General features: G+C 35.2%; 1 protein-coding gene across 1 annotated transcript; it reads right to left on the bottom strand.

Annotated features, from left to right (window-relative positions):
- Window positions 1-217: 217 nt before the first annotated feature.
- Window positions 218-4227, bottom strand: LOC133331101 (cytochrome P450 6d3-like). The gene is made up of 5 exons (XM_061539511.1): window positions 3698-4227; window positions 3472-3633; window positions 753-1201; window positions 443-691; window positions 218-381 (listed from the first exon to the last, which is right to left on the bottom strand). Exons 1-5 carry the CDS (start codon window positions 4225-4227, stop codon window positions 218-220), a joined length of 1554 nt encoding a protein of 517 aa, XP_061395495.1.
- Window positions 4228-13949: the final 9722 nt, after the last annotated feature.

Below are 13949 nucleotides of genomic sequence, written 5' to 3'. Positions count from 1 at the left end.
AAAAGACACGCCTATTTGTGGCCCTTGAAAAATATTCTCTAAAAAATCCACGCCTATTTGTGGTCCTTGAAAAATATTCTTTAAAAAATCCACGCCTGTTTGTGGTCCTTGAAAAAATATTCTTTAAAAAATCCACACCTTTGGTGGTCCTTTAAAAATAATTCCGCTAATCCTTGAATATAGCTTTTTCATAAAAAAATTGATTTAAATATTTTTATTAGTACTTTTTCACAAGTGTTATTTTCAAACCTTCCTTAGGCATTAACACGGGCGTAGAGTGAAATTTAAATTCAATCTCCTTACGTGGCTGTGTTTCAATATTGAAATTTGCTAAGATTTTTACCAAAGCAGCTTTCACATTTATAATGCCCATTCGCTTAGCTGAAAAGAGAAGACGCGCACATAGTATGAATTATTTAGACCATACCAATTTTGAACCTACCGATACAATATCTTGGACCATCACCAAATGGCATGAAAGCAGTCATATTATTTCGATCCTTCTCCTCGGCATAACGTTCCGGTTTGTAATCCATGGGTTGGGGAAAATATTTTTCATCTCGACCAATACCCATAATGGGTATTATTATGGCTGTGCCCTTCTTTATGACAAAATCATTACGGCTTAAACGATAGTCGTTCGTGCATTCACGATTCCAAACGGGTAAGCCGGGATATTTGCGAGTGGTTTCTAGAAGAAAAAAAATAAATATTTTCTTTGTTTTTATTTTGGATTCATAGCTCCAACTTACCCATTATACACAGATCCAAATATGGCATCTCCTGTAAAATATCATAGGACAAATTATCCCATGGCTTGAGATTATTTCTTTCCAGACACCGGAGAACTTCGGCTTGGACACGTTGTAATATTTCTGGATACATAGCCAATTCGTAGAGGGTGTAGGCAATGGTCGAGGATGTTGTTTCAGAACCGGCAATATAGAAGAGAAATAGATTTGCAGTAATTGTATCAATTGACATGGTTTTTTGATTTTCAGCTACAGCATCGACCTGCCAGGAGGTCGTATCGTCTTCCTCCTTAACTTCGCCGGAATTTCTTAGTTGTAATAAGAGTTGAAGGATATCTTTACGAGCGACACCGTGTTTTTCACGATATTCTATGGTACGTCTGACAATTTCCCTCAAGTCAGCTGTAATGGGATCCAGTGTACCAAATAGGGCCAAAAATTGTGCAATACTTAAAAAAAATAATGAAAAAAAATAAATAAATTTAAAATAAATATAAACTATACAATCAGTGTTGATGGACCTTGAAATAAAATTCTTCTGATAGTCCTTGAAAAGATATTCTTTATAAAAATACACGCCTTTGGTGGCCCTTGAAAAAATATTCTTTATAAAAATACACGCCTTTGGTGGCCCTTGAAAAAATATTCTTTATAAAAATACACGCCTTTGGTGGCCCTTGAAAAAATATTCTTTAAAAAATCCACGCCTTTGTTGGACCTTGAAAAAATATTCTTTAAAAAATCCACGCCTTTGTTGGACCCCTGAAAAAATATTCTTTAAAAAATCCTCGCCCTTGGTGGTCCTTGAAAAAATATTCTTTAAAAAATCCACGCCCTTGGTGGTCCTTGAAAAAATATTCTTTATAAAAATCCACGCCTTTGGTGGCCCTTGAAAAAATATTCTTTATAAAAATCCACGCCTTTGTTGGACCCCTGAAAAAATATTCTTTATAAAAATCCACGCCTTTGGTGGCCCTTGAAAAAATATTATTTATAAAAATCCACGCCTTTGGTGGCCCTTGAAAAAATATTATTTATAAAAATCCACGCCTTTGGTGGCCCTTGAAAAAATATTCTTTATAAAAATCCACGCCTTTGGTGGCCCTTGAAAAAATATTATTTATAAAAATCCACGCCTTTGGTGGCCCTTGAAAAAATATTATTTATAAAAATCCACGCCTTTGGTGGCCCTTGAAAAAATATTATTTATAAAAATCCACGCCTTTGGTGGCCCTTGAAAAAAAATTCTTTATAAAAATCCACGCCTTTGGTGGCCCTTGAAAAAATATTATTTATAAAAATCCACGCCTTTGGTGGCCCTTGAAAAAATATTCTTTATAAAAATCCACGCCTTTGTTGGACCCCTGAAAAAATATTCTTTATAAAAATCCACGCCTTTGGTGGCCCTTGAAAAAATATTATTTATAAAAATCCACACCTTTGGTGGCCCTTGAAAAAATATTCTTTATAAAAATCCACGCCTTTGGTGGCCCTTGAAAAAATATTCTTTATAAAAATCCACGCCTTTGGTGGCCCTTGAAAAAATATTCTTTATAAAAATCCACGCCTTTGTTGGACCCCTGAAAAATATTCTTTATAAAAATCCACGCCTTTGGTGGCCCTTGAAAAAATATTATTTATAAAAATCCACGCCTTTGGTGGCCCTTGAAAAAATATTCTTTATAAAAATCCACGCCTTTGGTGGCCCTTGAAAAAATATTCTTTATAAAAATCCACGCCTTTGGTGGCCCTTGAAAAAATATTCTTTATAAAAATCCACGCCTTTGGTGGCCCATGAAAAAATATTCTTTAAAAAATCCTCGCCCTTGGTGGTCCTTGCAAAAATATTCTTTAAAAAATCCTCGCCTTTTGTGGCCCTTGAAAAAATATTCTTTATAAAAATCCACGCCTTTGGTGGCCCTTGAAAAAATATTCTTTATAAAAATCCACGCCCTTGGTGGTCCTTGCAAAAATATTCTTTAAAAAATCCACGCCCTTGGTGGTCCTTGCAAAAATATTCTTTAAAAAATCCACGCCATTGGTGGCCCTTGAAAAAATATTCTTTATAAAAATCCACGCCTTTGGTGGTCCTTGAAAAAATATTCTTTAAAAAATTAACGCCTTTGGTGGCCCTTGAAAAAATATTCTTTAAAAAATCCACGCCCTTGGTGGTCCTTGCAAAAATATTCTTTAAAAAATCCACGCCTTTGGTGGCCCTTGAAAAAATATTCTTTATAAAAATCCACGCCTTTGGTGGGCCTTGACAAAATATTCTTTATAAAAATTTACGCCTTTGGTGGCCCTTGAAAAAATATTCTTTATAAAAATCCACGCCTTTGGTGGCCCTTGAAAAAATATTCTTTAAAAAATCCACGCCCTTGGTGGTCCTTGCAAAAATATTCTTTAAAAAATCCTCGCCCTTGGTGGTCCTTGAAAAAATATTCTTTAAAAAATTAACGCCTTTGGTGGCCCTTGAAAAAATATTCTTTAAAAAATCCTCGCCTGCTTGAGGTCCTTAAAAAATATTCTTTAAAAAATCCTCGCCTGCTTGAGGTCCTTAAAAAAATATTCTTTAAAAAATCCACGCCTTATTTAAGGCCTTGATAAAATATTCTTTATAAAAATCCACGCCTTTTGTCATCCTTGAGGAAATATTTTTTTTAAAAAATCCACGACTTGGTGGTCCTTAAAAAACATTAAAAATTATGGCTCTACTTACGGTGGACACATAAAGCTCATGATGGCTCGAATGCGATGCAAAATGTGAGTTTGATTGGTTTTAAAAATTCGATCACTTATCTGCCGAAATTCATTGTGAGGATTTTCAAAACTGTTGATATCCAAACCAAAGATTACCGAACCGATGATGTCAATGGCATAGCTGCAAAACAAAAATAAAATAAAGTAAATCAGTTGGTTTTGTTTTTGGTTTCGAAATCTCTTACGTTGTTGTAATATCCTTAATATCCACCAGCACTTTTCGTTGATCACCTTCAAACTGCTCCAAAATATATTCCACCATTTGATTACCAACTTCATCGACTGTTCCGAACATGGCCTTTAATTTCCCACTTGAAAATGAGGGAGATAATTTCGCTCTCATGCTACGCCATGAATGTCCTTTAAGGCTAAATAAATTTGCCGACAGCGGATCTCTTTTCTCATTCACATAAACTCCACGATCATGAAAGTAATCAAAATCCTTGGTTAATATTTGGCGGGCCATTTCAGCATCCCTTATGAGAATGGCTGGCTTAAAGGCCAGCATGATGCCGACAACACTTTCCGAAAATCTCACATAAATATCGGTTATGGCCAAGCCCATAGTTTTTTCTTTCCGAAATACCGCTTTGAGGGAGCTAAAGGGTATAACAGACTCTGCGGCTGCTATACCCTGACGTTGCCATTGATTGTAGTGACGTTTTATGAATATATACAGAAATATTAGCAGTGCTAATGTCAAATAGAAAAACATAATTACTTTTTTCTTCTTCAAATTTCGAAACAATTAAAAGTTGAACGCCTCTTCACTTCGTCAATCGGCTACTGTTTTGCTACTGTTCAAATAAAAATATTTTTTATTGGAGATTTCTTATAAACATTTTTATTAAATGTTTGCAAAATGTTTTGGCCCCCCAATGTGTGCGGTAGATAAGAAACTGAATATCAGATTTTTTATACCCATTTTATAACTTCATAACTGCTGTAATTGTGAAATTTGTCTTATCTAATGTTTGACCGATACAACGCAAGCACGGTGTTTTATAAAAAAATATTTTCAGGTATATGGAACAAAGAACAGATCCAAAAGCGTGGGTTTTTAAAAGACTATCGTGGAATTTAAAAGAATTTTATCGAGGACCACCAAAGGCGTGGAATTTTTAAAGAAAATTTTTGCAAGGACCACCAAAGGCGTTGATTTTTAAAAGAATATATTTTCAAGGACCACCAAAGGCGTGGATTTTTAAAAGAGTATTTTTTCAAGGACCACCAAAGGCGTGGATTTTTAAAAGAATATTTTTTCAAGGACCACCAAAGGCGTGGATTTTTAAAAGAATATTTTTTCAAGGACCACCAAAGGCGTGGATTTTTAAAAGAATATTTTTTCAAGGACCACCAAAGGCGTGGATTTTTAAAAGAATATTTTTTCAAGGACCACCAAAGGCGTTGATTTTTAAAAGAAAATATATTCTTTTAAAAATCCACGCTTCATCCTGTGATAGTCCTTTGAAAAAATATTCTTTTAAAAATCCACGCCTTTGGTGGTCCTTGAAACAATATTCTTTTAAAAATCCCAAAGGCGTGGATTTTTAAAAGAATATTTTTTCAAAGGAATATCACAGGATGAAGCGTGGATTTTTAAAAGAATATATTTTCAAAGGACTATCACAGGATGAAGCGTGGACTGTTGAAATAATATTTTTTCAAAGGACTATTAGTGGATGAAGCGTGGATTTTTAAAAGAATATTTTCAAAGGACTATCAGTGGATGAAGCGTGGATTTTTAAAAGAATATTTTTTCAAAGGACTATCACAGGATGAAGCGTGCATTTTTAAAAGAATATTTTTTCAAAGGACTATCGCAGGATGAAGCGTGCATTTTTAAAAGAATATTTTTTCAAAGGACTATCACAGGATGAAGCGTGGATTTTTAAAAGAATATTTTTTCAAAGGACTATCACAGGATGAAGCGTGGATTTTTAAAAGAATATTTTTTCAAAGGACTATCACAGGATGAAGCGTGGATTTTTAAAAGAATATTTTTTCAAACGACTATTACAGGATGAAGCGTGGACTTTTGAAATAATATTTTTTCAAAGGACTATTAGTGGATGAAGCGTGGATTTTTAAAAGAATATTTTTCAAAGGACTATCAGTGGATGAAGCGTGGATTTTTAAAAGAATATTTTTTCAAAGGACTATCACAGGATGAAGCGTGGATTTTTAAAAGAATATTTTTTCAAAGGACTATCACAGGATGAAGCGTGGATTTTTAAAAGAATATTTTTTCAAAGGACTATCACAGGATGAAGCGTGGATTTTTAAAAGAATATTTTTTCAAAGGACTATCACAGGATGAAGCGTGGATATTTTTCAAAGGACTATCAGAGAATGAAGCGTGGATTTTTAAAAGAATATTTTTTCAAAGGACTATCACAGGATGAAGCTTGGATATTTTTCAAAGGACTATCAGAGAATGAAGTGTGGATTTTTAAAAGAATATTTTTTCATAGGACTTTCACAGGATGAAGCGTGGATTTTTAAAAGAATATTTTTTCAAAGGACTATCAGAGGATGAAGCGTGGATTTTCAAAAGAATATTTTTCAAAGGACCATCAGAGAATGAAGCGTGGATTTCCAAAATAATATTTTTCAAAGGACTATCAGAGGATGAAGCGTGGATTTTCAAAAGAATATTTTTCAAAGGACCATCAGAGAATGAAGCGTGGATTTCCAAAAGAATATTTTTCAAAGGACTATCAGAGGATGAAGCGTGGATTTTCAAAAGAATATTTTTCAAAGGACTATCAGAAGCGGATTTCAGTTGAAGACATTATAGCGTATTTCTATTACCTTCAACACTTCATTGATCTATTCTATTGTCAAGTGGTCATATCAAGAAAAGAAAACAGAACCACATTGACAAAAACCTGATGCTCCGGGTTTTTCCGTTTTTTTTGGTATCTAGTTTCTGGTTGGTTTTTATTGTAAACTTGATCTATTCCATCTTCATCTAAACCAAATTTTCGCTGACCGAATAGCCACAACAAATGCTGTATAAAAGGCGAATGTGCTCTTAGTTGACATTGAGCTGCGGTGGATCATTAAGCAAATACTGCCTTTAAAGAAGAAAGTCGATGAACAGAATAGTTGCGGACGCCAGGCCTAGACCATCGAAAACATACAAAACATAACACACAATCCCAAATAAGTTAAGAAAATTCAAAAAAGGCAGCAATGTCAAGTGGATCTGCTGCCTGTGGCAAAGGGAAAGTGAAAATGCATTGCATATGGTGCATTTTAATGGTGTGGCATGTAAGTGCAAATAAAGTTCGGAACCATCTATCTGAGTATTATTAGTTTTTTTTTTCCTTTAGCATTTCATAACACCAATAATAGCCACCACCGATCCTCCCGTGGAAGATATACGCATAACGAAATTCCTCGCTGATGTGGAACAACTATTTAGGAATGCCGATGATGAAGCTCTACGTCAAAGCGTTGCCATGTATTCACTTTATAAATGGTTTTATATGACACCTATACTAAAGGAGGTCGCAAACCCTCTTATGAACAACTATATAGAAATGGTTGGTCCGGTATTGCTAAGTAAAAATTCCACCTATTGTGAGAAACACGATTTGTTGCGGCTCTTTAGCATTAATCAAGGGAAATTGGAAAAGTTACGTGAGAAATATACTCCGGATAGCCAAAAATTGCCAACGGGCACATTGTCCGAGCAATTCTATATGGAAGGACGACCGATGACGGTTCTTGATAGAGTTTATATGCGACTTATGGAAAGATTTCAAAAAGTCACTGATAAACTTTTGGAGTCTCTGCCAGCAGAAGTTGCCGCTCAACATCCACAAATGATGGAATTGTTAGATGAAATTTCCAAGGGGAAAGCTTTAGCCGAAAAGGATAAATTCTATGATGAATTCAAGGAAATGTTTTTAAACAAAAATGGGAATGATTTTTCGACTTCAAACAAAAACATGCACAAGTGTCCACTATATACATAAAAAAACTTAAAAAATAAAAACTTATTTACACAAAATATATTTGATTGATTTAATAACGATGTACAGGAATCATATATTCATCTGAATAAGAAAATCTGCAATTCAGCCTTGAATTGAGAGTTTCTATAGAAAATCTACAATTCAGCCTGGCTAAATTGAGAGTTACTATAGAAAATCTACAATTCAGCCTGGCTGAATAAGATTTTCTATACGCTTCATCCTGTGATAGTCCTTTGAAAAAATATTCTTTTAAAAATCCACGCTTCATCCTGTGATAGTCCTTTGAAAAAATATTCTTTTAAAAATCCACGCTTCATCCTGTGATAGTCCTTTGAAAAAATATTCTTTTAAAAATCCACGCTTCATCCTGTGATAGTCCTTTGAAAAAATATTCTTTTAAAAATCCACGCTTCATCCTGTGATAGTCCTTTGAAAAAATATTCTTTTAAAAATCCACGCTTCATCCTGTGATAGTCCTTTGAAAAAATATTCTTTTAAAAATCCACGCTTCATCCTGTGATAGTCCTTTGAAAAAAATATTTAAAAAAAACCACGCCTATGTCTGTGATAGTCCTTTGAAAAAATTATTTAAAAAATCCACGCCTATGTCTGTGATAGTCCTTTGAAAAAAATATTTAAAAAAATCCACGCCTATGCCAGTGATAGTCCTTTGAAAAAATATTCTTTTAAAAATCCACGCTTCATCCTGTGATAGTCCTTTGAAAAAATATTCTTTTAAAAATCCACGCTTCATCCTGTGATAGTCCTTTGAAAAAATATTATTTTAATAATCCACGCTTCATCCTCTGATAGACATTTGAAAAAATATCCTTTTAATAATCTACGCTTCATCCTTTGATAGTCTTTTGAAAAAATACTCTTTTAAAAATTCACGCTTCATCCTGTGATAGTCCTTTGAAAAAATATTCTTTGAAAAATCCACGCTTCATCCTGTGATAATCCTTTGAAATAATATTCTTTTAAAATTTCACGCTTTTGATAGAAACTCTTATTCAGCCAGGCTGAATTGCAGATTTTCTATAGAAACTCTTATTCAGCAAGGCTGCATTGCAGATTTTCTATAGAAGCTCTTATTCAGCCAGGCTGAATTGCAGATTTTCTATAGAAGCTCTTATTCAGCCAGGCAGAATTGCAGATTTTCTATAGAAAATCTTATTCAGCCAGGCTGATTTGCGGATTTTATATATATATTGTGTGTATAATAAGTTTTTATTTTTTAATTTTTTATGTATATAATGGACACTTGTGCATGTTTTTGTTTGATTTCGAAAAAAATTGAATTCTATAGAAAATCTTATTCAGCCAGGCTGAATTGCGGATTTTCTATAGAAAATCTTACGGCCCACAGCCTCTAAGGATTTTCTATAGAAAATCTTAAGGCCCACAGCCTCTAAGGATTTTCTATAGAAAATCGTAAGGCCCACAGCCTCTAAGGATTTTCTATAGAAAATCTTATTCAGCCAGGCTGAATTGCAGATTTTCTATAGAAAATCTTATTCAGCCAGGCTGAATTGCAGATTTTCTATAGAAAATCTTATTCAGCCAGGCTGAATTGCAGATTTTCTCAGCCAGGCTGAATAAGAAAATCTTATTCAGCCAGGCTGAATTGCAGATTTTCTATAGAAAATCTTATTCAGCCAGGCTGAATTGCAGATTTTCTATAGAAAATATTATTCAGCCAGGCTGAATTGCAGATTTTCTATAGAAAATCTTATTCAGCCAGGCTGAATTACAGATTTTCTATAGAAAATCTTATTCAGCCAGGCTGAATTACAGATTTTCTATAGAAACTCTTATTCAGTCAGGCTGAATTACAGATTTCCTATAGAAACTCTTATTCAGCCAGGCTGAATTACAGATTTTCTATAGAAACTCTTATTCAGCCGGGCTGAATTGCGGATTTTCTAGAGACATTCTTATTCAGCCAGGCTGAATTGCAGATTTTCTATAGAAAATCTTATTCAGCCAGGCTGAATAATTGATCTATGTCGGTTAGGAATTTTTTTAAGCGTACATCTTCCACGGGAGGCTCTGTGGTGGCTATTATTGGAGTTATGGAAATCTAAAAACAAAAAGCCGATAAATGGATAATTTCTCTATGACTGTTAGAAATTTGTTCAAACGTACATCTTCCACGGGAGGATAGGTGGCGGATATCATTGGAGTTATGAAACCCTAAAAATAAAAATCCGATAAATGGAGAATTATGACAACAATAGAAAGCTATGGATATAATTTTTGTTGTACTTACTTGCCACACCATCAAAACAAGCCATATTTGTTGCACCTTCACGTTCCACATCCCCTTCGCATTAGAATCACTTGACATTGTTGCGGTATTGAATTTTGTTAGCTTTGTTGGGATTGTGTCTTTTTTAATGGCTTAAGCTTTGACGTCCGCAACTATTCTGTCCAGCGATTTTCTTATTTAAAGACTGTTTTCTTCCACCGAAGTTGTACGCCAACTAAGAGCACATTCGTCTTTTATACAGCATTAGTAGTGGATATGCTGCCAGAAGAAATTTGTTGCCGGTTAATAGAGACTCGCTTTAGCCAACAATAAAATCAAGCCACAAACTAGATGGAAAAAAATCGGAAAAACCCACAGCATCAGTTACTTATTATTGTTGTCTCGTTTGGTTTCGTTTTCTTTTCTTTTTTTTTTTGAGATGATATACTTTACAATTGAAATATAAATAGGATTGAGCAAGTGTTAAGGTATTTCAAAATGCGTTATAATGTTTAGAAAAAATTATACAAAAATTGACACCTAGAGTTGATAAGACGAAATAATATTAAACCAGTCAGCAGGGCAGTATAGTCGGACGGAACCGACCATACGATACCCAACACAACTACCACGGAAATCTAATTTTCTACGGATGTTTATTCCAAGCCTGGGCAATATTTCGTGATATTTGCATCCTCTTGTCGGATTAGAGGTCAACAGCACCTGTTCCTCACACTGACATATTTTCCGAATATTCCCAGTCAGTACAGTCCTTCTATATACTTATCCATATTCCCTTCGCCGTGGGTTGTGGCATATAAATCGACTAAAAAAATTAAGTTTTCGGTCCACTTCATCGCAATATTATTATGCGATCATCACCGAAAATTATTGGTGTTGTCCTTGATATCGCCATATTTCCGACCTCTAGAGTGGTAACTGGTTATTAAATAATAGCTGAAGCACCTGCAAATATTTAAGTGTAACTCCCACATCCGAATACATACGACTCCTCCACTCCACTCCTCTTGGATATACTATCAACTTCTCGGGTCAATGTCATTCAAGGGTAAATATATACGCCATAGAATACATTTTTTAATACTTACTTAGCTGGCTTGTTACAGAACGGTTGTTCCATTAGCCGAGCTTAAAAAAGATTTCCAAGCCCGTCGGTCTTGTGCGCAAATCCACCAATTTGGAAGACCACGTTCCAAGATATTGTTTTCTACTTGGTCTTTCCATTTAATTCGTGGCCTTCCCCTTTTACGGGATCCATCAGTAGGCTCGCTTTTATATGCCTTTTGAGCAGGGACATTCTCATTTAAGCAAGGCCTAGCCACCGTAGTCGCTGCAGCTCAATACGACTGACTATGTCGATGCCCGCATATAAATTGTAAAGCTCGTGGTTCATTCGACGCCGATATCCACCGTCGACACAGATCGGCCCGTAAATCTTTTGGAGAATTTTTCTCTCAAACACCCCAAAAGCTGCCTCATCTGCCTGCGCAAGTACCCATGCTTCTGATCCATATAATAGCACGGGTAGTATCAGCGTCTTGTAAAGTGTGAGTTTGGTCTGGCAGGAGGTGGCCTTGTTTCTAAACTGCTTACTTAGACCATAGTAGCATCTGTTGGTCATCACAATCCTTCTCCGAATTTCAAAGCTGATGTCATTCGTTTTATTTATGACGGTACCAAGGTATATAAAATCTTTAACTATCTCGAGGCTGTAGTTCTCAAGTTCCACAGTTGGTCCGAGTCTACTGGACGTCTTGCGCGTTGATACCATCAGCTTGGCCTTCTCGCCGTTTACTGCCAGACACACTTTGGCAGACTCCTTCTCAATTTGTTCAAAGGTGGCTGTTACCGCTCGCAATGTTCGACCCATTATATCGATATCATCGGCGTAGGCGATCTGGTGTACAGAGTGCGATTTCTGTTCACCTTTGCGTTTCGTATGACCTTTTCCAGCAGGATGTTAAAAAGATCACACGACACACTGTCACCTTTGTGAATCCTCTTTCGGTATTGAAGGGCTTCTTTCGGTCCTATTTTTTATTTTTTTTTTTTTAAATTTTCACACAAAAGTCAGGGTCAATTTGACCAATCCTAATCAAAACAGGCATGCTATGCACAAAGCTATATTACTCTGACAACATAGTTGGATGAAAAGTCCTCTGGCTCTGATAGTCCTTAAAAAATTTTCTTTGAAAAATCTACGCTTCCGTCTCTGATAGTCCTTTAAAAAATATGCTTTTAAAAATTCTTCGCTACTAGGTCTAGATATACCAGCAGATTTTAAAATTTCCTAAAGATTTTCATATTCAGGTGCGGTGTACTCCAAATTAACAGGCTGAGTTGAAGATTTATTATAGAAATTCATATTCAGGCGCGCTGATTTGCAGATTTTCAATGGGAACTCTTATTCAGCCGCGCTGATAGAAACTCCTATTCAGCTAGGCTGCATTGAAGATTTTCTAAATAAACTCTTTTCAAAAATGCAGAATTGAAGATTTCCTACAGAAACTCATATTCAGCCAGGCAGAATAGAATCTCATATTCAGCAATACAGAAACTCATATTCAGGAATGCTGAATTGAAGATTTCCTACAGAAACTCTTATTCAACAATGTTGAATTGAAGATTTCCTATAGAAAATCTTATTCAGCCAAGCTGAATTGAAAAATTTCTTATAGAAAATCTTATTCAGCCAAGCTGAATTGAAGTTTTTCGTATAGAAAATCTTATTCAGAAAAGCTGAATTGAAGATTTCCTATTGAAAATCTTATTCAGGCTGAATTGAAGATTTCCTACAGAAACTCTTATTCAGCCAGGCTGAATTGAAGATTTCCTATAGAAACTCTTATTCAGCCAGGCTGAATTGAAGATTTCCTATAGAAACTCTTATTCAGCCAGGCGGAATTGAAGATTTCCTATAGAAACTCTTATTCAGCCAGGCTGAATTGAAGATTTCCTATAGAAACTCTTATTCAGCCAGGCTGAATTGAAGATTTCCTATAGAAAATGTTATTCAGCCAGGCTGAATTGAAGATTTCTTATAGAAAATCTTATTCAGCCGGGCTGAATTGAAGATTTCCTATAGAAAATCTTATTCAGCCGGGCTGAATTGAAGATTTCCTATAGAAAATCTTATTCAGCCGGGCTGAATTGAAGATTTCCTATAGAAAATCTTATTCAGCCGGGCTGAATTGAAGATTTCCTATAGAAAATCTTATTCAGCCGGGCTGAATTGAAGATTTCCTATAGAAAATCTTATTCAGCCGGGCTGAATTGAAGATTTCCTATAGAAAATCTTATTCAGCCGGGCTGAATTGAAGATTTCCTATAGAAAATCTTATTCAGCCGGGCTGAATTGAAGATTTCCTATAGAAAATCTTATTCAGCCAGGCTGAATTGAAGATTTCCTATAGAAAATCTTATTCGGCCAGGCTGAATTCAGGATTTCTTATAGAAAATCTTATTCAGCCAGGCTGAATTCAGGAAACTCTTATTCAGCCCATCTTATTTGAAGTTTTCTTTTAGAAACTCTGATTCAGCCCGGCTAAATTGAAGATTTCCTACAGAAAATTTTATTCAGCCTGACTGAAATGAAGATTTCCTATAGAGAATCGTATGCAAACTTTTGTTCAGCCAGCCTGAATTGAAGGTTGCAGTCATCTTGCTTGTTTTTGTTGTTGTCGGTTGAAGTGGTTCTCTCTAAACCTGCAGCAAATTGCAGCAGGCAGAATAATCGAAACCAATGCTATATGTTGCCAATCTACAGCTGTGGAACCTACAGCATAACAATTTGATGCTGTGGCAATGTCAGGCGGTGCTGTACCATGTGGAAATGAAGATGCAATATAAATGGTTTATTTTCGGAATGGTGTGGCATGTAAGGAAAACAACAGTGATTTGATATAAATATTATGCTTCATCATTTATATAATTTTTAGATTTTCGTAACACCACGCATGGCCACAAGTAGTCCAGTGGAAAATACCCCCTTAAAGGAATTTCTACACCACATGCAGAACTTATATATGTCAGCCGAAGATGAAACTTTACGTGAAACCATTCGAATTTATAAACATATGTACAATGATGCGTTGCCTCTGGAAATGAAGGAGGAAGCGAAACCACTTATAGATAATTACATCGAAATGGCCGAGCATATTCTGGCCGCCAACACCAATT

The sequence above is a fragment of the Musca vetustissima genome, unplaced genomic scaffold (assembly GCF_032173495.1).
Source record: "Musca vetustissima isolate MV318-11 ecotype Yass unplaced genomic scaffold, APGP_CSIRO_Mvet_v1 utg19508, whole genome shotgun sequence".
NCBI classification, from domain to species: Eukaryota; Metazoa; Arthropoda; class Insecta; order Diptera; family Muscidae; genus Musca; species Musca vetustissima.
Note: the sequence above shows the minus strand (reverse complement) of the source record. Positions and strands in the feature narration are given on the sequence as shown.